This window comes from Eschrichtius robustus, chromosome 7 (genome assembly GCF_028021215.1).
Source record: "Eschrichtius robustus isolate mEscRob2 chromosome 7, mEscRob2.pri, whole genome shotgun sequence".
In the NCBI taxonomy this organism is placed as follows: Eukaryota; Metazoa; Chordata; class Mammalia; order Artiodactyla; family Eschrichtiidae; genus Eschrichtius; species Eschrichtius robustus.
The window spans coordinates 91953454-91978621 of NC_090830.1; the positions used below are offsets into that span (position 1 = coordinate 91953454).

The 25168-nt window shown below is 37.2% G+C and overlaps 1 protein-coding gene and 1 non-coding gene across 5 annotated transcripts; both read left to right on the forward strand.

Moving 5' to 3' along the window:
* Window positions 1–47: 47 nt before the first annotated feature.
* Window positions 48–24558, forward strand: LOC137767282 (mitochondrial import inner membrane translocase subunit Tim23). Of its 4 annotated transcripts, XR_011074502.1 has the most exons (11): window positions 48–298; window positions 2955–3013; window positions 11144–11237; window positions 11456–11540; window positions 14061–14119; window positions 15934–16044; window positions 16368–16428; window positions 17609–17701; window positions 18392–18483; window positions 19056–19189; window positions 24021–24558. XR_011074502.1 is itself a non-coding variant. In XM_068548056.1 (7 exons), exons 1-7 carry the CDS (start codon window positions 193–195, stop codon window positions 24134–24136), a joined length of 630 nt encoding a protein of 209 aa, XP_068404157.1. In that variant the 5' UTR covers window positions 48–192; the 3' UTR covers window positions 24137–24558. The 4 variants fall into 4 exon arrangements, 1 of the variants encoding a protein (XP_068404157.1); XR_011074501.1 differs by having other exon boundaries at window positions 18392–19189; XR_011074503.1 differs by lacking the exon at window positions 18392–18483.
* Window positions 13337–13540, forward strand: LOC137767924 (small nucleolar RNA SNORA74). The gene has a single exon (XR_011074611.1). It is a non-coding gene; the product is annotated as a small nucleolar RNA SNORA74 (small nucleolar RNA).
* Window positions 24559–25168: the final 610 nt, after the last annotated feature.

Consider the following 25168-nt stretch of genomic DNA (forward strand, 5'->3'; position numbering starts at 1 on the left):
CCGCCTTCCGGGACGTACGCTGTCGCAAAGCGGAAGTGTGAGGTTTAGCGGGCGCCGGCGCCCGGAAGGTCAGTGTGTGAAGGAGGTGGTTCTTACGCGGGTCTCCCCACTATTACAGAGGAGAAACGGGCGAGCACGCGATCTCGGCCTGAAGCGGCGGGGAGAAGCAGACGGGCAGTTTGCTGCAACACCATGGAGGGCGGCGGCGGAAGCGGCAACAAAACCACAGGGGGGTTGGCCGGATTTTTCGGAGCCGGTGGAGCAGGCTACTCGCACGCGGATTTGGCCGGAGTCCCGCGTAAGTATCGGGCCTAGCTTGCGAACATTTCTGACTGGTTCTTGCGGCCACGCTACACATGCGACGTGCCCTGTTCTTTTTTTTTGCTGGCGGTCACAAGCTTCAGTAGCAGTGGTGGGGTTAGTGTGTCTGCGCGGCCGCTCTTTCAACACTGAACGAGTGTTTGGAGCCATGGATTCCGAGAAGCTCTCTGTGGTTGACCTGGATCCAGGAGATGTTGCATGTTTTCTTCCTTTTATATTCAAGCTTCGTGTCTTATCGTTCTTCCCACAAATTCCTTGTGTGTTGGGCTGTGTGCTTGGCCCTAAGTGCAGAAGAGCGCCCAGTTTTGCAAGTAAATGCATTCCACGTATCGAGCCCATACATAACTTTTTAGCACAAAGTCACATTCTAAACCACGAAGTAGCCATCAGGGTAAAACACTCAATACTAATGTATACAGGAGAGAAAGAAATACGTCTCGAGACAACTGGAGGAACTTGGAAGAGAACTTCTATAGACATGAAGAAAGAAGCCGATAAGAATTTTAGGAAAGGAAATATTCAAGATCTAGGGTGCCGAAGAACGAATACCCTGCCTGTGCCCTCTCCTAAGTAGTGTGAATATGTATTCCAGATCTTTGGAACTTTCTAACTGTGGTATTCAACTGGATGAATAGAACTTGGAGTTAAAGATAGTGGGAAGTTGGTGAAGGATAAGCGCTTCATAAAACTGATTTCTCTTGAGAATCTTTGTACTATTTCTTTAGGTCTCTTATGCTCAAAAACAAAAACGACCTTTAAAGTTACTAGTGTCACCTGTGTCAGAACTGCATCTAGGACTTCCCTGGTCGCGCAGTGGTTGAGAATCCGTCTGCCAGTGCAGGGGACACGGGTTCGAGCCCTGGTCTGGGAATGGCGTGGAGCAACGAAGCCCCAGCGCCACAACTACTGAGCCTGCGCTCTAGAGCCCGTTAGCCACAACTACTGAAGCCTGCGAGCCCGTTCTCCGCAACAAGAGAAGCCACCGCGATGAGAAGCCCGCGCATCGCAACAAAGAGTAGACCCCGCTCGCCGCAACTAGAGAAAGCCTGCGCGCAGGAACGAAGACCCAGTGCGGCCAAAAATAAATAATAGTTAAATAAATTTAGTTTTGAAAGAACTGAATCTAGAACATAGTTTGTATGTAATAAGTTATAGGATATGACTGTATGTAGTTTGTATATTAGTCTCAGGACCTTTGAGTTTTGGAGCACAAAGGACACTGCCTTAATGTGAAGAAGCATTGTTACGTTAATTAAGATTTGAAGGTAAATTAAGAGATCAAGGGGTGAACACCATTCACTGAGTACTTGAGATGGACTTTTCTGGGTGCAGGACTACAGCAGTTAAATTTTAAAAGATGAGTGCTGTTTTCACAGAGCTTACATCCTGTTGAAGTGAGCCAAGTAAAAAATATTTCAGTTAGTGATAAGTGTGTAAAGGCAATAAAAGGATCTTGAGATGGTGATGGGAGCCAAAGCCATTTAAGAATGGTCCAGGGAAAGCAACTCAGGGGTGTTGACCTTTGAGCTGTGACCTGAGTACAGTACAAATGCCTGGGGGGAGGCAAGTGTTTGAGGATCAGCTGTTAGGCCATTGTATCTACAGAGTTACTCCGGAGTTGGTTTGGTGGGAGATAATGAGATTAGAGGGGCAAGGAATGGCAGCTAATGTAGTGTTGTGTAAGCCTTTTGTAAGGAGTTTGAATTTGGTTACAGGTGTAAATGGAAGCCATTAAGGCTGATTTCCTTTTCTTAAAAAATCACTTTAATTGCCATTTAGAAAGTGAATTGGAGGGACTAGAGCAAGTAGGGAGTCCGGTTAGGTAGGAGATAGTTACTACAGTCTACGTGAGATTTAGTGGTTGGCCTAGGGTGGTAGCAATAAAGATGGTAAGTAACACAATTCAGGATAGATATTGGATACAGAACTAATAGGACTTCGAATTGATGAAAAGACCAGAGTCCTGGGTATTGGATAGGTTTGTGAACAATCAGCTGACATACAGAAGGATCCAAAGATTAAATTTAAAATGTGAGAAGGTTGATTTTCCTTGATAAATTTTTCTATTTTCAAAGGTAGTAGAATTCAAGTCTGGCCCTCTGAGAGTGCCCATTTCTTTTGCCCTGACCCCTTCCTTCTGGTGATAACCAAAGAATTCTCTACCCTGTAAATCAAATCTGTCAACACTAAGATCTGAAGGAATTGCCTTAGAATATTTATACACAACACATAACCCAAACGATGTTTTTCTCATAAAATTGATTGGTTTCTGGTCAATTTTATTTTGCAATCTGCATAGTTGTCAAGCATTTTTGTAGTAAAGTAGAAAGAAATTAGCTTTATTATTGACCTGGGCTATGCTTCCTGCTACTTTGATTATTTGATCCACGTCACTGCCAATATCTTGTTGATATGAGATCCTGAGACAACAGTGCAAGATTGAGGGCACCAGGAAGAGGCAGCCCCTAAACTGCCAGACAGGAAGGATAAGACTAAGAAAGTGAGAGAAAAATTCACATTCATTGAGCCTGTGCATCAAAATTGCAAAACACACAAAACAAGAGAAAAATTAATGCTAAATGAAATAACTTTTTAAAATTTTATTGCAATATAATGCTTTGTTTTCTCTCTAGTAACTGGTATGAACCCTCTGTCTCCTTATTTAAATGTGGATCCACGGTATCTCGTGCAGGTAAGATTAAGACTAGTCCTTTTATGATTTTACTAAGTTGGTCCTTTATCTTACCATTTAACAAAATAACCCCAAGTACCTATGTTGACTTGATCTGTGATATGTGCATCTGGAGGCACCAAGTCTCTGGTCTTAATTCACCCTTTTTTCCCTCACAAACTCTGGGGATTTGGCTTACATCTCTTCCTGATACTAGTTAATTAAAGGATTTTGGGGTTTGGTTGTTTTTTTCCATTTTTTAAAGTTGTGATAAAATACACTAACAAAATATACTATTTCTAACTGTACAGTTCAGTGGTATTTAATGCATTCCTAATATTGTAGCATCACCACCTACCAGCTCCATGCTTTTCATCTTGTAAAACTGAAACTCTATACTCATTAAGCAGTAACTCCTTTTTCCACCCTTCCCCCAGCTCTTGGCAACCCTTCTGCTTTCTGTCTGATTTTTGAATACTCTTAAGTACCTCAAATAAGTGGAATCATACAGTATTTATTTTTCTGTGACTGGTTTAGTTCATTTAGCATAATGTCCTCAAGGCTCATCTGTATTGTAGTGTGTGTCAGAATCTCCTTTCTTTTTAAAGCTGGATAATATTCCATTGAATAATATTCCATTTTGCTTATCCATTCATCTGTCCAATGGACACTTGGATTGCTTCCATGTTTTAGCTATCAGGAATAGTGCTGCTATGAACTTTGGTTTATAAATATCTCTTCCAGACTCTCATTTCAATTCTTTTGATTATATATCCAAAAGTAGAATTGCTGGATCATATGGTAATTGTATTTTTAATTTTTTGAGGAACTGCCATACTGTTTTCCACGGCAGCTGTACTATTTTACATTCCCACCAACAGTGCACAAGGGTTCCAGTTTCTTCACATTCTCACCAACACTTGTTATTATCTGGGTTTTTTTGGTAATAGCTATTCTAATGAGTGTGAAGTGGCAACTCATTATAGTATTGATTCGCATTTCCCTAATGATCAGCCATGTTGAGCAACTTTTCATGTGCTTCTTGGCCGTTTGTGTATTTTCTTTGGAAAAATGTCTATTCAAGTCCTTTGTCCAGTTTTGAATCAGTTCATTTGGTTTTTTGTTGTTGAATTTTAGGAGTTCTCTATAGATTCTAATTATTAACCCCTTATCAGATACATGATTTGCAATTATTTTCTCCCATTCTGTGGGTTGCCTTTTTACTCTGTTGATGTTGTCTTTTGGTGCACAGAAGTTTTAAATTTTCATGAAGGCCAATATTTGTATTTTTTCTTTTGTTGCCTTTGCCTTTGGTGTCATATCCAAGAAATCATTGCCAAATCCATTGTCACAAAGCTTTTCCCCTGTGTTTTCTTCTAAGAGTTTTATAGTTTTACGTCTTACATTTAGGTCTTTGATCCATTTTGAGTTAATTTTTGTATATGGTGTTAGGTAAAGGTCCAACTTCACTCTTTTTCATGTGTATATCCAGTTTTCACAGTACTGTTTGCTGAAAAGACTGTCTTTTCCCCTTGGAATGGTCTTGGCATTCTTGCCAGAAATCGTTTGACCATATGTACAAGGGTTTATTTCTGGGCTCTCTCTTCCATTTCATTGGTCTACATGCCAGTACCACACTGTTTTGATTATTGTAGCTTTGGTAAGTTTTGAAATTAGCAAGTGTGAGTCCTCCAGAATTGTTGTTCTTTTTCAAGATTGTTTTGGCTATTTGGGGTTTGTTGAAATTCCATATGAATTTTGAGATGGGTTCTATTTCTGCAAAAAATGTCAGTTCCTATTTTGATAGGAATTGTATTGAATCTATAGATTGTTTTGGATAATACTGACATCATAACAGTATTAAGTCTCTGATCCATGAATATGGGATATGTTTTCATTTCTTTATGTCTTTTTAAGTTACTTACCTCCTTGGTTAAATTAATTCCTAAGTATTTTATTCTTTTTGATTCTATTGTAAGTGGAATTGTTTTCATCATTTCCTTTTCAGATTGTTCGTTGTTAGTTTGTAGACGTGCATCTGATTTTTTGCGTTGACTTTGTATCCTGCCACTCTGCTGAATTCACTTATTAGTTGTAACAGGGTTTTTTTGGTGCAGTCTTTAGGATTTTCTACATATAAGATTATCTGTGAAAAAAGATATACTTCTTTCTAGTTTGGATTCCTTTTATTTCTTCTTGCCTAATTGCTCCAACCAGAACGTCTAATACTGTGTTGAATAGAAGTGGCAAAAAAAAACGGGCATCCTTCAGTCTTTCATCTTTGGGTATTGTATTTGCTGTGGGTTTTTCATATATGGCTTTTATTATGTTGAGGTAGTTTCCTTCTGTTCCTAATTTGTTGAGTGTTTTTATCAATCAAAGTATGTTGGATTTTTGTCAAATACTATTTCTGCATCAATTGAGGTGATCATGTGGGGTTTTTTCCCTTCATTCTGTTAATATGGTCTATTACATTGATCAGTTTTCATTTGTTGGAACATCCTGCATCCCAGGAATAAATCCCACTTGGTCATGATGTATGACCCTTTTAATGTGCTGTGGGATTGGGTTTCCTCGAATTTCGTTGAAGATTTTGCATCAGTGATCATAAGGGGTATTGGTCTGTAGTTTTCTTTTCTTGTAGTGTCTTTGTCTGGCTTTGGTATGATAATGCTGGCCTCATACAAAGAGTTATGAAGTGTTCCAAGTATTCCCTGCACTTCAGTTTTTTGGAAAAGTTTGAGAAGAATTGGTGTTAGTCCTTCTTTTTTTTATTTTTTGGCTGCGCCGCCACACAGCTTTTGGGATCTCAGTTCCCTGACTAGGGATTGAACCGGGCCACAGCAGTGAATGCCCAGAATCCTAAGCACTAGGCCACCAGGGAACCCCCAGATTGGTGTTAGTTCTTTAAATGTTTGGTAAAATTTACCAGTGAAGCCATCAGATCCAGGGCTTTTGGGCTTTTTGGCTTTTTATTTGTTGTGAGTTTTTTTTATAAGTGATTCCATCTCCTTACTAGTATGGGTCTCTTCGGATTTTCTGTTTCTTGGTGAGTTTTGTGTTTCTAGGAATTTGTACATTTCATCAAGGGCATCCAGTTTGTTGGCATACAGTTGTTAATAACATTTTCTTATAATCCTTTTTAATTCTGTAGAATCAGTAGTGATGTCCTCACTTTCATTTCTGATTCTAGTAATTTATTTTATTTATCCCTGCTCTAATCTTTAATATGTCCTTCCTTCTGCTAGCTTTGGGTTTAATGTCTTCTTTTTCTAGTTCCTTAAGTTGTAAAGTTAGATTTTTGATTTGAGATCTTTTTTATTTTTTAATGTGGGCATTTATAACTATAAATGTCCCCCTTAGCACCACTTTCACTGAGTTTCACAAGTTTTGGTATCTTATGTTTCTTTTTTGCTCATCTGTTAAGTATTTTGTAATTTCCCTTGTGATTTCTTCCTTGATCCATTGATTGTTTAAGGAGGTGTTTTTTTTAATTTCCACGAATTTGTGAATTTTTCAGTTTTACTTCTGTTATTGATTTCTAACTCATCCCATTGTGGTTGGAAAAGGTGCTTCGTATGGTGTCTTTTAAAATCTATTGAGACTTAACTTGTGGCCTACCATATGGTCTGTCCTAGAAAATGACTTAATGTGCACTTGAGAAAAATGTGTACATTGTTGGGTAGAGTGTTTTGCATATGTCTGTTAGATCTAGTTGACTTAATGTGTTAACTCCTCTGTTTCCTTATTTTCTGTCTGGTTGTAACAGTTACTATTCATTACTGAGAGTGGAATTTTGAAATCACCAACTGTTACTGTAGAACTTTCTATTCTTCCCTTTAATTCCATCACTTTTGCCTAATACATTTTGATGGTCTGTTACTAGGTAAGTAAATGTTTATAATTGTTATATTTCCTTGCTATGTTGATACTTTTATTGATATAATGTCCTTCTTTGTCTCTTGTAACCTTTTTTGCTGTAAAGTCTATATTTTCTGATGTTAGTATAGCCACCCTGCTCTTTTTTGGTTATTATTTGTGTGGAATATCTTTTTCCATACTTTCACTTTCAATCTTTTTGTGTCTTTGGCTGTAAAGTGAATCCGATGTAGACAACATATAAATGGATCATGTTTTTTAGTCCATTGTGCTAATCTCTGTCTTTTGGCCTAGAGAGTTGAATCCATTTATATTTAAAGTGTTTACTGATAAGGAGAGATTTCTGGCATTTTGCTGTTCATTTTCTATAAGCCTTTTAGCTTTTTGTCCCTCCCTTCCTGCATTAATATCTTCTTTTGTGTTTATTTGATTTCTTTGTAGGGAATTGTTTAAATTCCGTTCTCATAACCTTTTTTTAAAATGTATTCTATAGCTGTTTTCTAAAGTTATAACACTAATTTGAATTTGTACCAGTTTAACTTCAGTAACATACAAAAATGCTGCTCCTTTACCAGCTGTCCCTGCCCCTCTCAATTGTTGATGTCACAAAATTATATCTTTATACATCATGTGGTCAAAAACATAATCTAATAATTCTTTTAAATGCTTTAAACTTTAAAATTATGTAGAAAACAAAGGTGGAGTCAAAAGCATAAGTTACAGTAATACTTTTATAATTGTCCATGTATTTGCCTTTATTAATATCTTTATCCCTTCATAAGGCTTTGAGTTACTGTCTAGTGTCCTTTCATTTTACTTTGTAGGAGTCCCTTGATCGTATCTTGCAGGGCGGGTCTAGTGGTCATGAACTCTCTCAGCTTTTGTTTATCTGGGAATTTCTTAATAGCTCCTTCACTTTTGAAGGGCAGTTTCGCTGAATATGGGGTTCTTGGTGGACAGTTTTTTCTTTTAGCACTTTAAATATATCAGTGCACTGTCTAGTGGCCTCTAAAGTTTATCTTGAGAAATCGGCTCTTAATCTTATTGAGGATCCTTGTATGTGATAAGTTGCTTCTCTCTTGCTGCTTTCAAGATTCTCTCTTTGTCTTTAGCTTTCGAAAGTTTGATTTTAACATGTCTCAGTATGGGTCTCTTTGAATGTATCTTACTTGGTGTTTATTGAGCTTCTGAATGTTCATATGCATCTCTTTTATCAAATTTGGGAAGTTTTCAGCCATTATTTCTTCAAACATTCTCTTTCTCTCCTATAACTCATGGTCTGTATATTAGGTTGCTTTGTGGTATCCCACAGATCCCTTAGGCTCTGTTCACTTCTGTTCAGTCATTTTTCCTCCTTTTCCTAAGACTCAGTAATTTCTATTCTGTATTCAAGTTCGGTGATTCTTTCTTCTGCCCATTCGAATCTGCCTTTGAATTCCTTTAGTGAATTTTCCAGCTATTGTTCTTTCAGCTTCAGAATTTCTTTTTTGTTTCTTTCTAGGTCTTCTATTTCTTTGTTTCCATTTTGTTCATACATTGTTTTGACTTTCTCCACATCTCCTTTAGTTCTTTGAGCATCTTTATGACACTTGTTTTAAAGTCTTTGCCTAGTACACCTATTATCAGGTCTTTTTTAGGGACATTTCTGTTGATTTATTTTTTCCCTTTGAATGGGCCATGCTTTCCTATTTCTTTGTATGCCTTGTGATTTTTTGTTATTGAAAACTGGACGTTTGACTCTAATAATGTGGTTAACTCTGGAAATCAGATTCTCCCCCCTTCCTCAAGGTTTGCTTTTATTTGGTTATTGGTTTTTCTAAATTATTATTATTATTATTATTATTATTATTATTATTATTATTATTATTATTATTATTACAGTCTGCCTATGTGCCAAGGACCAGCCTGAAATGTAAACTTAAGCTCTTCTCAGTTCTTTTCTGAGCCTACACTCTTTCCTGGGTGTGTGTTGTCACTTTCTAATTTTTCCTTTTTATGCAATTGCTTTTGAATGTTGTAGTCTTTAATGTCTAGTTCACGAATGGGGAAGCAGCAAGGAGACCAGCTCCCAGCTCTTCTTTAAAGCCCCTGGAATAAGTGGGGGTGGAGAGGGTACAACAACAATGGCTGCCTGCTTCTTTGTACGCACTTCTGTGATCAGAAGGAGCAGTGATCAGAGCACAAATTAAAGATTTATATTTAAAAGCAACAAGTAGGGCTTCCCTGGTGGTGCAGTGGTTGAGAATCCGCCTGCCAATGCAGGGGATATGGGTTCAAGCCCTGGTCCAGGAAGATCCCGCCTGCCGCAGAGCATCTAAGCCCGTGTGCCACTGCTGCCGAGCCTGCACTCCAGTGCCTGCGAGCCACAACTACTGAAGCCCATGCGCCTAGAGCCTGTGCTCCGCAACAAGAGAAGCCACCGCAGTGAGAAGCCCGCGCACTGCAACAAAGAGTAGCCCCCGCTTACCACAACTAGAGAAAGCCTGCATGCAGCAACGAAGACCCAACGCAGCCAATAAATAAATAAAATTAAAAATAAATACATAAATAAAAGCAACAAGTAATTAATTTTAAAAGCACCCCAATAAAAAATATTGGAGTGAGTAGTTACGAAGTTATGAGGTCATTAATACTAAGTTAAGTGTAAATGAAAGTGTAAAGTGGGAATCTTTTTACTGAAATCTTGAACCAAATCTGTACATTTGGGGCAATAAATACCACCTGAGTTTATTTAATTAGATCAGATTATTATTATTCAAAAGCCTATGAAAATAAGAGTGGTCTGATGAATACAAACATTTGAAATTAGGGGGTTATACATTTTAAGGTTTAGATTAGCCTCGGTTTTTGGTTGGTTGTTTTTGTGGGTTTTATTTTTTCAGTTTGGAGAAGTTGCTGATTCATCATAGATAAAGTTGCAAATAGTAGGGTTTTTTTAAAGCTCAGTTTACAACATCAAGCTTCAAAGAGTAGTTGTTGGATATCTGAGGAATGCAAGATTGACTCACTAGCTGAAGAATGAGTCGGTGATGACATGCACTTGTATCAATACTTACTAATGTTAATCATGATCATCTTTTTTTTTATTTCCTATGTGTAGTTAGTGATCCATTTCTGGATTGAAGGATAATTACTTACCTCATCATATTAAATATACCATTCCTAAAAACCTCAAACAGGAAGCACAATTTAAAACTAAGTCATTAATTGAAAAGTCAGGAAGCACCCAGAATTTACAGATCAATGTATAATAAATATATTTAGACACGGAATTTTTCAGAGTTTGCTTATCATTGCCCAACACACCATTTCTGTGTGATGAGGGTACATGGGCTTGTTTACTGTACAGTTTTTGGTAAGAACGTGTGCACAAGCCAGAAATCAAAAATCAGTGCAGAGGTACAGTTTTCCTAATCAGGAATGCATTTACCAAAGGTCAGTATTTGCCAAAGGGATGTTTACTTGTTAGTGTTTTTTGCTAAGGGTGTGTGCTATCCTTCAGGGGCTCATTTTAACCATTTTTGTATGGAAAGCTTGGCAAAAATGTATTTGTTCAACATAAAGAAGTGGATTGTATTGCGAAATCAATCCTATTGTGCTCTTACAGTAGCACTTCTCAACCTAGGATTCTTGGCTGACCTTCAGGGGGTTCATACCAGATTCTGTGTATGCATTTACTAGAAGGTGGATCTGTAAGCTTTCTAAGATTATCAAAGGAATATATGCCCTGCAAACAACTAATTAAGAATTGTTAAGGAGGTGATTTTTGCCCTTGCGTAAGTGATCCAAACTGTTGTACTTTTGTAGTTTCTGCTCATTTTTTATGATCATTGGTCTTACATATAGTAAAATGGTGCTGGATAAATAGTAGCTACAGAGTGAAAGTTATTTTCTCCTTCCAGACTGGTATTCTGTTATCTCTCATAGCTTTCAGTTTACCTTTCTCTAGAGATGGCCTTCCTAAACTTTCAAATTTATCATGAAGGCAAATTTCCTATAATCTATCAAACTTACATTGAGATGCAAAGTTCTGGGCAAGAATCTCTCCTAAGAACTAATGAGCATAACTATATATGTTGTATATTTCATTTCATTTTGATTTACATGTTCCTTTTGTTGCAGAAAGTTTTACTTTTGTTTGACTAAGTATAGTTGAGTTTTAGTTAATTTACGGATTTACATTCTGTAAAAAACTCCTTTGAAAAATTAAACACTTTGCAAGTACTATGTCTTAAGGGGAGCTCAACTTGGTTTTCATTATTATCCCTGTAGGATACAGATGAGTTTATTTTACCAACTGGAGCTAATAAAACCCGGGGCAGATTTGAACTGGCCTTCTTTACCATTGGAGGATGTTGTATGACAGGTTGGTATTTATATATGTTTTTTTAAGTATCCTCAATCCAAGTGGCCAGAGGTGCTTAAAAGCAAAGGCAATTAAAATATCACCTTCAGGGTTGTTTTTTTGAAAATCATTATTTACAGTTTTCTTATTATTAAATAAAAATGAAAAAGAATCAGAAGTATAGTTGTTCTTTAATATAAAGCTGATTATTTGAATGAATTGTTACTATGATTTGCCAGGGGCTGCATTTGGGGCAATGAATGGTCTACGGCTAGGACTGAAGGAAACCCAGAACATGGCCTGGTCCAAACCAAGAAATGTACAGTAAGTCTCATGTAATGATGTAGTGATGTTTGAATATTAATCTCTACTTTGTTGGCTTGATGAGCACAACCTTGAGATTACAGTTGTTTAGAGTATTGGTATACTTTTTGGTCAGTTTTTTTTTTTTCTGGTGTTTTGTTTTGTTTTCCCCTTATTCAAAATAAAAGGAATTTAGGGATTAAGTCCTGGGTCTAAGCTTTTAGAAGGAGTGATTTTTGAGTCAGTGTCCCTCAGTCAGCTGGTGCTATCCTAACCTAACTTCTCAGCTACACCTGTTCCATTTTGCAGGCCTATATAACATGCTTTTCAAATTGTTGAATTACTAGTACATTATTTGGATTGTTCAGGGGTGTGCAAAACCATAGGACATCATAAGTGAAGAAATAAGAAGCACATAAGAGTAATTGCTAAATCTGCCGACATGTGACTTAAGCTTCTCATTGACTTCACTCTCCTTAAGTGCAAAGGTGCAGAAAATTTAAATGAAATCCCTAGAACTTAGAGGTGGTTCCAAAAGGAGTAAGACAGTCTCCTCTTAGGAAACTGAAGTTTGCAAAGAAGGGAAAGTGCAATTAAGGTCAGAAAGTGTATATAACATGTATCTTCACCCTGCTTAAGGAATAAACATGACCAGTTCCTGTTGCTGTTCCCTAAATAATATATTGTTTAGTTTTGCATGTTTTTATGCTTCATATGAGTAGAATCACACAGTATGTGTTCTTCAGTGGCTCGTGGTTTTTATTTTAGGACAATTTAAGCTCCATTTTCCTTATATGTTTCTTAGCCAGCAGATGGCAGCAGTGTGTTAGAATTGGACCTTGGGAAACCTGAAGGCCTGTCAAGTTTTTCATATTCCTACTACTGCATGGATCACTGCCCTTGCTTTACAGGCTCAGATCCTTGAATATTTTTGTATTTCTATTCTTAATATTCGCTCTTTACTCCAATTTTTTTGTTTACTTTTTGTATTATGGATAATTTTGAATTTATACAAAAGTAGACAAAGTAGTACAGTGAACATCTATGAACTATAACCCAAGCTCAACAACCATCAACCAGCACCAGGACCAGTTGTGTCCCACCTCCTTCTTCCCTTCCATATTATTTTGAAACAAATCCCCAGCATCATATTACTGAACACCAATTTGAAAGTGGAAGGTCTCTTAGAAAAGATAACCTTTGTTTCTTAAAACCATCATAGTTACTAATTTTTGGGGAGAGTCAAATTGGTTTGCATTTCTGAAGTCAGATTTTTAAAATCTTACATACCATTTTTTAGTATAATCATTCTGATCTTTCAAATAGAGAGACAGCATTTTAAAAATGGAAAGGTAATTGGGTTTCAGGCCAGACAAATCTATGCAGTTTCAAAGCCCAGTTTCATTGCTTACTGTTTTGGGATCTTGGGTAAGTTTCCTTACTTTCTGCCTTTAATCTGTTGAGAGATGGTTAAAGTGGGAAGTAGGTAAGGGCCCATTTAAGTGGACATATGTTGCCCGATCACATTCCAAAGGACTTTGGCAATTTGCAGTGCCACCAGCAATACAGTAATGAAAATTAATAGTTTTAGATGCTTGTTATAAATGAAAAACAATTAAGTGCTAAACTTAATATATTATTAAATATGTACCATAATTAGATTAATTAAATGTGTAACATAATATTTGTAATCATTACTAATTTTTTAAATAATCCTTCAAAAGTAATACAGATTTTTGTTATTACTGAGCATTAATTTAAATGAGTGCTTTAATTAAATGAGTTCTTTTCCTGTTTGCTGTTGTAATTCTGTAACCTCCAGCAGTAGTCAGCTGTCAGGACAGAACCATTCCTGAGACAGTGTTACACTGCTGGGAGAGCAGTGTTCTGTCTTCTTCCTCCAGTGGCCTCCGTCACTGTTCTGGTGACGTCTGGCACTGGATGAGGGCAGCGCTGTGCTTCCTTGAGAGTGTGCTAAGCATTCACTTTGGCTGCTTAGTTCTAGTCTGGGAGCAGACACAGAGTGCACTTTGTTCATGTATTCTAGTTAGATGCCTTTTTCCTTTGAGTATTTGTCCTTAATTTTGCTTTGTATTCCATGATATTCCACACTTTGATTCTACTTAACATTCTAAGTATACATACTACCCCCCACACACATAAGAAACTTAATTATAAGCTAGTTTGTCTGTTATGTCATTTTTTTTTTTTAACATAGATCAGTTTCTGTGAACTTCTTTATAAAATACATTCCAGGATATCATTCAAACCTTTTATATATTTAATAGTTTTACACATTTAATAATTAGAATTTTCTTTACTTGTTGCCCAAAAATGTTGGAGTTTTTAATCTAACCTTCATTTATATTTATATAAAGTAAAAGCTATCCTAATTGAATTCTGAGGAGGTGTTAAGTGTTAAAATTAAGAAAACTTTGTGTATTGCGTTTATACATTTAAAATTGCTATTATTATGGTTTTTCTAAATACTAAAGGAATACTGGTTCTAAATACAGATTCTTTCTCTTTCTGCCCTGGTAGGATCTTGAATATGGTGACCAGGCAAGGGGCACTTTGGGCTAATACTCTAGGTTCTCTGGGTAAGTAGATATCTCACTTTTTAATAAATTATTATTACTGCAAAGAAAGAATGTACATGTATTATGAACAGTTTGATCAACTAAAATCCTGGTCCTGGGATGTTAAAAATTATGTTTAAATCCACTCTGGTGAGTAGTATAGATACTACTTAGGAGAAGACCATAAACTGTATAACAAAAGAATCCCAGCTGCTAATACCATTGTGAAATACATTCATTTCTAAATGCTTTAAGCACTGCATACTCTCCTGTCTCAGCAAGACACCAAATAAAATCATGTTTCAACTAAATGAAATTAAAATAATTTAGGTTCAAGGCAAATGGTTTTGTTTGTTAGGAGAGGTTCAAGTTCCTGTAGTAAGATATGATAGATTAATCCAGCCGTCCTGATATGTTTTCCTAATAGACCATTCATCATTCTGTTTACCTAATTAGATTTCCCAGACTTAATTGCCAGAATTGTAATAGGGCCTTTGTAGACATTGAAAACATTTGCAGTTCTAAGGAAGGGATAATTGAGTAGTACTTAGGACCAAATGCTTTCATACTGTAATGTTTATGAATGATTGACTCTTTTGATTACTCATGACTTATAATAAGCCTACTTATGGCACTTATGCCCTAATCCAAAGTTTACTTTATTTGAAAGTCTGAAAATCTTTTACTTGTGGCAGATTAAGTAAGAGAAAATGTAGGCATCTTGTTGAAAAAATAGGAAAAGCCTCTGTGTAACAGAGTGAGATCCTAGCCTTGTCATGGGCTTTGGAAGCAGTACATTTTCACACTGTAAAGTCAGATTTGCATTTGGGATCCTAGTAAATGGTTGCTTCCATATGCTGCCCATGACCCCAGTGCCCTTCCACCAAGCACAGTCACCCTCCTTTGTACCTGTGTGCCCAGAGTAATCAGTCGTGCTGGTCTCCCCAGGACTTTCTCAGTTGTAGCACTTCAACTTCATGTTCCAGGAAACCCTCAATTCTGGGCAGACTGGGGTGGCCAGTCACCCTGTATGTTTCCCTTGTAATGTGACCGGTTACAGTGTTCTGCTCAGGTTTAGTTTCAGTTAAATAAATTGAAACGGGAAGAAGAGCCCTTATAGAAGTATAAAAACATCACAGCAGAGGAGTTGTAAGGCTGAGTTTGGTATAATTTTGAGGGGTCAAATGTGGCTATAATTTTGAGAAAGGGTAAGGAGAAGAGTTAATGCATTCATGGCTAATCAGTCTTTACAGGCATAAGAGAATGGTAGTTTGGGGGAAGATCTTTTTAAAACTAAATAGTGCTAGTGTTAGGGTTTTTACATGTGCAGGAACCAGATCTCACGTTTCTGGAAGTCATATTTTTCTTAGAATAGAAATACATGTGTTTTGTTTTTGTTTCTAAACCCAAAGTACAGCTGTTATGAATAAAATGGAAGTGAAAATTAAAGATATTCTTCCTGGGACTCCCCAGTAGTACTTTCCATAAATAGCTAATAAATTTCTTCTGAATCTCTCCAGACATTTTCTTTGCATATCCAGAGTCATACACACATGTGCCTGCTTTACATATTAGTGAATAGAGCTCTTCCTGCGTTTTAAGTGAGTACATAGTATTCCATTATGTAGAAAGTCTTTTTCTGGATCAGTCCCCTCTTGAAGGTCATTTTATTTGTTGCTAGGCCGTTTTTATTACAAACAGTGTTCCCAGTGATCATTGTTTATATGTCTGTGAATACTTATAATGTCTGTAGAATACATTTATCTAAATATAATTTTGCCACACTGACTTTCAGTTTACTTTTTTATTACTGATCAGTTCCATTTCCCCTATAGCTTTGCTCTATAGTGCATTTGGTGTCATCATTGAAAAAACACGAGGTGCAGAAGATGACCTCAACACAGTAGCAGCTGGAACCATGACGGGCATGTTGTATAAATGTACAGGTAGGTACTATTAAATGGTGAAGCTGTCTCAATACAGTTGAAGTATGCTTTTTATCCATACTGTAGTTTAAAAGGAAACATTATACTTTTTTTTTTTTTGTAGTATAATGTTCTCTGCCATCTCGTGGTTTGGGATTTTGGTTTTTATTTTTTGTAAAATACACATACATAAAATTGACCATCCGAACCGTTTAAGTGTACAGTTCAGTAATGTTAAGTATGTTTACATTGTTGTGCAGCTAATCTCCAGAACTTTTCTTCATCTTGGAAAACTGAAACCCTATACCCATTAAACAACAACTCTGCATTTCCCCCTTCTACAGCCCCTGGCAACCACCATTCTACTTTCTATCTCTCTGAATTTGACTGCTTTAGGTACCTCACGTAAGTGGAATCATGTAGTATTTTTCTTTTTGTGACTGGCTTATTTCATTTAGCATAATGTCCTCAAGGTTTATCCATGTTGTAGCATGTGTTAGAATTTCCTTCCTTTTTAAGGCTGAATAATACTCCATTGTACGTATGTCCCACATTTTGTTTACTCATTCATGTGTCAATGGACACTTGTGTTTCTTCCACTTTGGCTACTGTGCATAATGCTGTTATGAACGTGGGTGGACTAAATACCATTCAGTTTTGGAAAAAAAAAAAATCAAAACCCTGAGAGTTGAGTCAAAATTAACTGGATGAATATCAAATATCAAATTCTCCTCTAAGATGGAAAAGAAATTAACATTCACTGAGTTATGATTACACGCTCAGCAATAATCAGTTAATATAACTTGTTTCATTTAAAACTTTGTGAAGTGATAATCATCACACCCCAATTTTATAGATGAGCACAGTATTAAGATGATCTTTCTTAAAAGATCATATAACTAGTGACAGCCCCAGATTTTTCTCACATTTCTGTTTTAAATTGCCTAAACTACATATGTTCTATACTCAAGCCTCTGAAAAGTACCTTTATTTGTTTGATTGCTTTATTATGCTTTTAGACACTTGATTAACTGAGTAATTTCGTTTTTATGTAATTCCTCTATCACAAATATCAAGTAGCATTTTGGCCTCATTTTTACTGGAAAGAAATGAGAGAAGTCTCAACAGAATTATAAAATCCAAGATTTCCTGATACAACTGAGAGTAAGAAGCTTTTTTAATTTTGAAAATGGATCACATTGGGAATTTTCTTCTTAAGAGCTCACAATACTTTCTGCAACACATGCGTGTGCTTACGCACATCAACAGAGCTCCCAGGTAGAGTAAGACAGTAAATACCTTTTATGTCCATGAAAGTGTTACCTTGGCATACATAGAAGAACCTTGTTAAAAACCTAAAAATACTTCCACATTGAAAATCTTTGGGATCAGACAAAGGAATTGAAAACCCTAATTGGCACCACAAGGGTGGCACTCAGCCATCAAGAGTTTAGTTGGCCCAAACTATGTTTATTAAAAATCAAATTAAAATTTAAAAAACAGGAGATTTCACACAAAAGTCTGGAAATTTTAGCTTCTTTTGAACAAATGGAAGACACTAAGCTCACGTTATGTGTGGTGGCAGATGGCTGGAGCTGAGGTTGGGGAGCAGCTACCCCAGTGGATGGGCACTGAAGTTGCAGCTCAGTTCCCACCAATCCCCGTTTTCTTGCTCAAGGTAAGCCATTACGGCATTTCCTGTGTTGAGGGCAGCCCTGAGTATGAAAATGTACTGAATTACCATCTCATTTAAGACATATTACATGTATTTTAAAGATAAAAAGGGAAAGGCTGAATACTTGGTATTATCCAGAAAAGGAGAGCCTAGCTTTCTGTGTCCAGAACTTCCTTGTGGGAATAGCATTTATAACACCACCTGGGACACCTCCAACATCAATTATGGAAGAGTAGGCTCTTGGCTTAGAAGAGAAAGGGGAAAAAAGAATATTCATTAATTCTATGTCAGGTGACAAGTAGATTTCAGTTTCCACTGCAATTGGGGAACATAGAAGAGATAAATAATCTGCTGACCCAGAATTCCAACATTGGTTCGTAGTTCCTGGCTGAACAGTTTAACTCAACGCATCAAAATTGCTCTAACAAAGGCAAATCAGTATCTTACTGATTTCTGGTTTACACTCTACTTAAGACAGAGCACAGAATTATGAGTTTTGTGTGGCAGGAATATTTGTAAAACTTCTAGATTCAAGGATTTGGAAAAGTTTAGGCGCTCTTTAGTCTAGAATCAGCGTAAACCATTAAGGAAAGAAGTTTACATTTAGAGAATGGTTAATTCCTGTTGACCTAAAATCTTTCCAATCCCCAATTTACTCTTCTAAAATAGGATTTTTTTTCTTTTTTTTTAAAGGAAGGAGTTTAGAATGAAAGCAATATGATTCAATTTAGGTATGGAAGCTACTTTTGTAGAAAGAAAAACCATGAGGGAAAATACATGAGAAGGTGGGTAGTTGTCAGACCAAAAAGAGGCTAAAGGAATAATTCTGATGGTGTGCTTTTACTTCAGATCTAATGCTTTATTTAATGAACTCTGTAAATATTTTTCAGAAGGTGTGAAATGTCATTATTAGGTTTCCTATGCCGTGTGAAAATCTAATGACCAGTATTTTACCAGAATGAGAACAGCTGTAGTTTTGCTATCATGTGTAAGTTTAAGAATGTTGAAGAGACCTGATCACTTATCTTCAGGAAACAAGGCCTCAGAAGCCAAAAAATATGGGTGCCCCTTTCCCCCTCGCAGAAAATTCCTTACCTGTTAATCCTGTGCCTTCCCTGAGAAAGTCACCTTATAAAAGCAAGCTAAGTAAAAGTAAGAAGATAAACAAATACAGTTTTTCAAATTAAGCAATTATCAGGGTTATTGTTAAAAGGTACTACTTCTCAGTGAATGCCAGGCCTTCAAAATTAAACTTCATATGCCACAAACAGCCTCTTGATGACTTCTTTATTTCTATTACTGGCATCAACATTCTTCCAAAGAGCTAACTGCCATAATATATAAAACATTTCAACAGATCACTTAAACCAACAACCCAGTAAAAAGTGGAGTAAGGATATGACAAAGCCCTTCAGGAGGAAAGACAAACGACCACTAAACAATTGAAGTTTGCTCACAAGCAACCAGGGAAAAGCAAAATAAAACATTAAGGTAATATTTTTCACAACCTGGCTTTTAAAAAGTGATGGTAGATGATGCTTATTGGCAAAGGTAAGCAAGTACTTTGAAGAGCAATTTGGCATTAGTTATTAATATTTTAAATATGTAGATCCTTTGCTCAAGTCATCTAATTTTCAGCAATTTATCCCACAGCACACGAAGGCATACATGCAAAACTGTATGTACCAAGGTGTTTTAAGACACCCTTCAAGGAAAAGGTGATATCTGACCAAGGATGGACAGATGAGGGAGCGTGAGGTGGATGTCTGGAGGAAGCAATTTAGGTAACAGCAAGAACAAAGGCCCTGAAGTGGGAGTTAAAAGGCAATGGGAGAGTAGCAGAATCTGGAGTGATAAAAGTGGGAGGGACCAAATCATATAGATGATAGAACTTCATAGGCCAGTATAAAGACTTGGTTTACCTGGACTTTAATTCTTACCATCTGAGTACTAGAGCATTTCCATTTACTTACAAGCCTTAAATTGTTTATTGTAACTTCCAGAGAGTTAAACTTTCACCCTTCTCCTGAGTACAGAGTTTACACCAGGAGATGTTAAGTCAGGGTTTCTAAATCCTCTAAAACTTCCATAAGGTTCTCAAAGGGGTCTGGGACACTCCCTACCACCTGCAGAAAAACAGCCACCGAAAGACTAGTCCTAAAAGGACACTGTAACGTGGGGGCTCAAAAACAGCTGGGATATTTTAGTGAGTTTGGTCCTGCATGGAAGCGCTGGCATTGCAAGGAAGGACTGGATGGGGCAGTGGTACGGGAAGCCCAGGAAAGCCCAGAAGTGCGGTTCAAAGTCCCACCTACTGCTTCCACTCTGTTACAAAACCAAGAAAGAAAAAACAAGAAGGAGGAAGCAGGCCTAATCACCTTTGATTTCTGCCTTTCTTTCTCTGTCCCCTCATTCCATCAGCTGTGAAGTTTACCACACCCATCACCTGAGTTGAGGCCCTTATCACAAGCCCTGAACTTCTCTAACGGTATTTTCCGTTGACCATTTTGACATTAGACTTCTACCTCCGGTCTCCTACCTACTTAACTATTTCTAGCTTAATCTTCCTCAAGGATGGTTCTAATTCTAATACTCCCTACCCAGGAGCCTGTGATGATGACACACTTCCTTTCTATCTTAATTCAAACTTCTCACCCTAGCCTTCCATGTTCTAATCTTAACCTATCTTTCCAGCCTTTTCTCCCACAGCTTTCTTATGCATGTCATATGATCAAACAGATAAATTTGAAATCCAGTCCATCCTTAAGGCCCAGCTCAATTGTTAGTACCCCTTTCAAGAAATTTCCCTGATAATCTCCTTTCTCTATGCTGGAGGCAATTTGGTATGCTGAAAAAAACAGTGGGCTTTGGAGTCAGACTGAGTTTGACTAGCACTGGACCCCTAAATGTGTAAATAGGAGAGTAACTTGCCTGAATTTGAGTTTCTTTGTCTATAAAACAAGGGTGACTCTATTCCCTTCAGAGAGTTATAAATGAGATAACATATAAACTTTTCTGCCATAAGCACATTTTGTACAATTCTTACGAGACTTGACACAGTTTTCCTAGTAGGAAATCAATAGACAATATCTAGGATTGAAATATCAAGAAATAGCAAGATAAAGATGTTCTTTAGAAACATGCAGGTAAAAAGCAAAGAATTAAAGTAGTTGCTTTTGGGAACTGGGAATTAGGGTAAGAATGATGAGTACCCCAGACTGTTGTGCATCACTAAAATCTTTTGGTACTATCTTGACTTCTAAAATTATCTATATGGACTACTTTGATAAAAATAAAAATTAAAGTGAGCAAAGATGTGTCAACGTAATAAAAATTAAATTAGGCATTAGATTGGGAAGGGGAGGAGGGAATTGTTGTTTAATGGGTACAGAGTTTCGGTTTTGTAAGATGAAAAAAGTTCTCTGGAGATGGATGATGGTAGCCCAACGCCAATGTACTTAATGCTACTGAGCTGTACACTTAATAATGGTAAATTTTATGTTATGTGTATTTTATCACAGTTTTAAAGAATAGTTTTAACAAAAAAATTTAAGTAGTACAAACATTTGTTGAATGGAATTTGTAGCCATCTCTATGTATGTAAGGCTGTTCCTCTAAAGCAAGGGCCACAGGCTCCTGCTGGCCAGATACCTGTCTCTTCACTGAATGTATTTTACATTTTTAAATAGTTAACATTTTTAATGGTTATATAAGTACCTAAATAGCCTTTGCACTCTCAAAGCCTAAAATATTTACTTTCTGGCCATTTCAAGAAAAATGTGCTGACCGTTGTGCTAAAATAATTATCAGTTCAGTGTGTTAGCTCTGCCAGTGATCAGCTCTATACCGCATAAACCAGGCGTTTAAATATTCTGGGCCTCATTTTCCCAGGTTTAGAAGAGGTGATATTTGCCCTTTCTGGAAGAGTTGTATAAGTATCCAAAAGATAGAAGATAAAACTGTGACACACAAGTCTCATGTTTGTTCTGCTTTATAGAGATTAACCATTGGCCTCATTTGGTTACTCTGTGTTCAAAGCAAGTTTATTTGCTAATCCACTTCCTGTGTTTAGTTGGGCAAAAGTTGTTTTATTACAGAAAGCCTAAAGCCAAGGCTGTCAAACTTTTAACAGATCAACCAGCTAGAAAACCCTGAAATTAATGGAAAGAATTAAAACTAAAACATGTAATAAAAGGCTACCCTTGAGTCAGGGTTACTGTGATTAGTAAATCAAGCACTTATGTATGTTTGGTGTCTTCTTGCTAGAAACAACTTTTTTCTAGCCTTCAGAGAAGTAACAATTGATTTGAACTAAGTTTGTTTCATTTTGGTCAGAAAGTAGAAGGCTTCCTAGGGGATAAATTTTTCTTAAGGGATACAGTGTGCCACTGATGTCCCCAAAATCTTAAATCCTTATAGTTCCCAATTTCATTATTACCCCTAGTACCTATATCCAGGGAGGCTTGCTATCTGATAGATTAGTGTGAAGATCCTTCTAAAATGGCCAAGTAGAAACCATGTTCCTAGGACACTCAAAGCAAAAGGCCAACTGAAAGTAACATTTTGCAACCAATTCCAAACCAGTGGGCAGACTTCAGAGTCCTGTGGACCTGTAATCGACTAAAGGTCCAGGGGAGTTAGTCTGAAGTTGAATGTATGGTCCCAGGAAATGGTGTCTGCGAAATTATTGTGCTTTCAATTACCTCCCCTATATCATTTTTCTAATTTTTCAACCACACTGAATACAGTTGCATATTCAACTGTCATGCCTAGTCTGTGTGGCAAGATATAAAGAGATGATGTAGACTTCTAGGAGATATCTCCCATTTACTTTGATTAATTTTTTTATGTTTCTGATCCTCCTTCCCACATATTTGACAGCTGTTTACAGATGACGCCTGCAGTTTCTGTTTGGGTCTGTTTAAGATAGATAATTAGGGCACTTCATAGTTGAAGCTTAAGCAGGTCAGCTATCTTAAGTCTTCAGGCTAGAGAGCCTCCTAGAAGAAGTGGCCCTTTATCATCTGAAGCCATCTGGCAAGACATTCATTGCAGAAAGGGTTGGTCTGAAGCATTCTAACTCAGCAGTGTCATGAATTTCATGGAATTTACTGGCTCGTAGCTAAAGGGCCTATAATAAGGTATAACGACTGGACCTTTGCCTTCCTAACATGTGACTTGGAACAAATACTCCATAGGTACAATATAGGCTACACCTGAAGTCTGTGATCCCTACTTATTTGTGAAACTGTAAGAGAACATCAAATATTTCTTAAAAGCTTCTTTGGGTACCCCCCATTCCTCTTATTAGACTTGGGGACTATTTTCAGATAACTGCAACATTTTTGTTTCTGCATTTCAAATGAAATATCTATTCCTAATCTTTTTCCACATGAAAAATTGTTCTTTTGTTGTTAAGCAGAAACAGTTCAAAGTCTAATCCTTGAATGTTTTTCAACTAGTATGATGTTAAGTGCCTCATTGCTCATTAGTTGAGATTTTCTGACACATCAGGGTAGGAATAGGCAACAGGGGAGTTGGTGCTTCATCAGCATCTAACTCAAAGCTTGATTATAGCCATCTTATCACCCACCATTCTGTCTTGAGTCTTCAAAGTTAATATTTAGAGGACCTGTGCAGAGTCCAAAGGCTGTTAATACTGTTTTCAAAGAGGGTGTCACTGTGTTTACATACAGCCTTAAATCAGTTGACAGTGCCAGTTAAGTTCTTCATTTATTTGGTTGCGCCAGGTCTTCGTTGCAGCATGCAGGCTCCTTAGTTACGGCCGGTGGGCTGCTCCTTAGTTATGGCTCACTGGCTTCTTAGTTGCAGTATGCATGTGGGATCTAGTTCCTTGACCAGGGATCGAACCCGGGCCCCCTGCATTGGGAGCTTGGAGTCCTAACCACTGTGCCACCAGGGAAGTCCCAAGTTCTAAATTATATGACTAGCAGGGAATTACTGATCTGGCTGTGACTTCAATGATAAGCGTAAGATCTTGTCCAGAAGTGTTCTAGGATCAAGTCAGATTGAGAAAAGTCAAGAAATTATGCTGATGATCTTAGATACAAATTGTGAAACTAAAAGTGAAAAAAACGTTGTGAATATGAAAATATAATTTATGTATTAAACAAGTGATTTAGGGAATCTCTCTCTCCTGAACTTCAGTCTTAGTTTATTACTTTTACAGCTTATTCTCCTGTTTGGGATGGAATCTGCATAAACATGAACAGTGTGTCTCAGCTGTAGGAAACTCTTAGTTAACCCTGTGATGCTAGGACAGTATGCACTACAAGGCTGTTATTTTGTTTTTCCTCTGCAGGTGGTCTCCGAGGGGTGGCACGAGGCGGCCTGGCAGGACTAACCCTTACGAGCCTCTACGCGATATATAATAACTGGGAGCACATGAGAGGCTCCTTGCTCCAGCAGTCTCTCTGAAGATTACTAGCTGGTGAACGGAGGACACTTTAAGTAGTCATCCAGATCAATTTATAAGTCAGTCTGGAGTCATTTACTCTTTTACCTGCAACTAGTTTGAAAAAGGAGATTCCAGTTTGCTGTGATGAAGATCATGGATGGTTGACCAGGACTGGCACTCCTTCCAGCCATTAATGAGTTGAAGCCAAAATCCTTTGGTGGCTGAGTAATGTGGTTCTCTTCTCCTTTAAAGAAGATCTTGCACCTGTTTTTTCTCCTACCCCCCGAACTGGAAAACCACTTACTCCCAGGATTCAGGTCATGCTTGTCAATGCTGTATCACCACATTTGTTCATTTAATAATCCAAGACTGTAATACTGCCCTGTATTCCCAATAAAGGGTAAAAACGGAACCAAAGTCATAACTCCAACATAAAACATAGTGGGTGTCTCCAAAGTTACTCTTGGCATTTGTTTCTGCCCCACCAGGCTAAAACATGTTTTCATGTTTGTGTTGAAATGAAGGGCTACTGGCAGCATTAGCAACTAGGTTAAAATTTTTCTCCAATAGAGTTGCCACTACACAACCTAAAGAAATTTCAGATTAACCATTATACCATTAGTGTACTGTGCTAGAACAATCTGTGCAACAATCGTGATTCTGTACGCGTTAGCTCATCATCTTACTGGGGATAATTTGAAAAAGAGATGACGTAGACACGAGCTGTAAGTTTTTAGGAAGCCTTGGGAAAGCAAGCTAAAGAAAATAAGGACGAGTTATTTAATTTCTGAGTTTGTCTTCTCATCTTTGAAATGAAGTTAATCAAATAAGATTGCACTGCAGGTTATACATATACATAATACTAGACAACTGGTGGCTATTGTGATTGATTAGAGAAAGTAAAGTAGGGCCTTTCTGAATGCATCTAGTTAGAAGGAATTTGGCAGAAAAGCACTGAACTTCAGCTGAAGTCCTCTAGTTTAAAAAAAAAAAAAGCAAAAAGCAGTTTAATATCTTACCTGCAACAGCAGATTAAAAATTAAAAGTACATA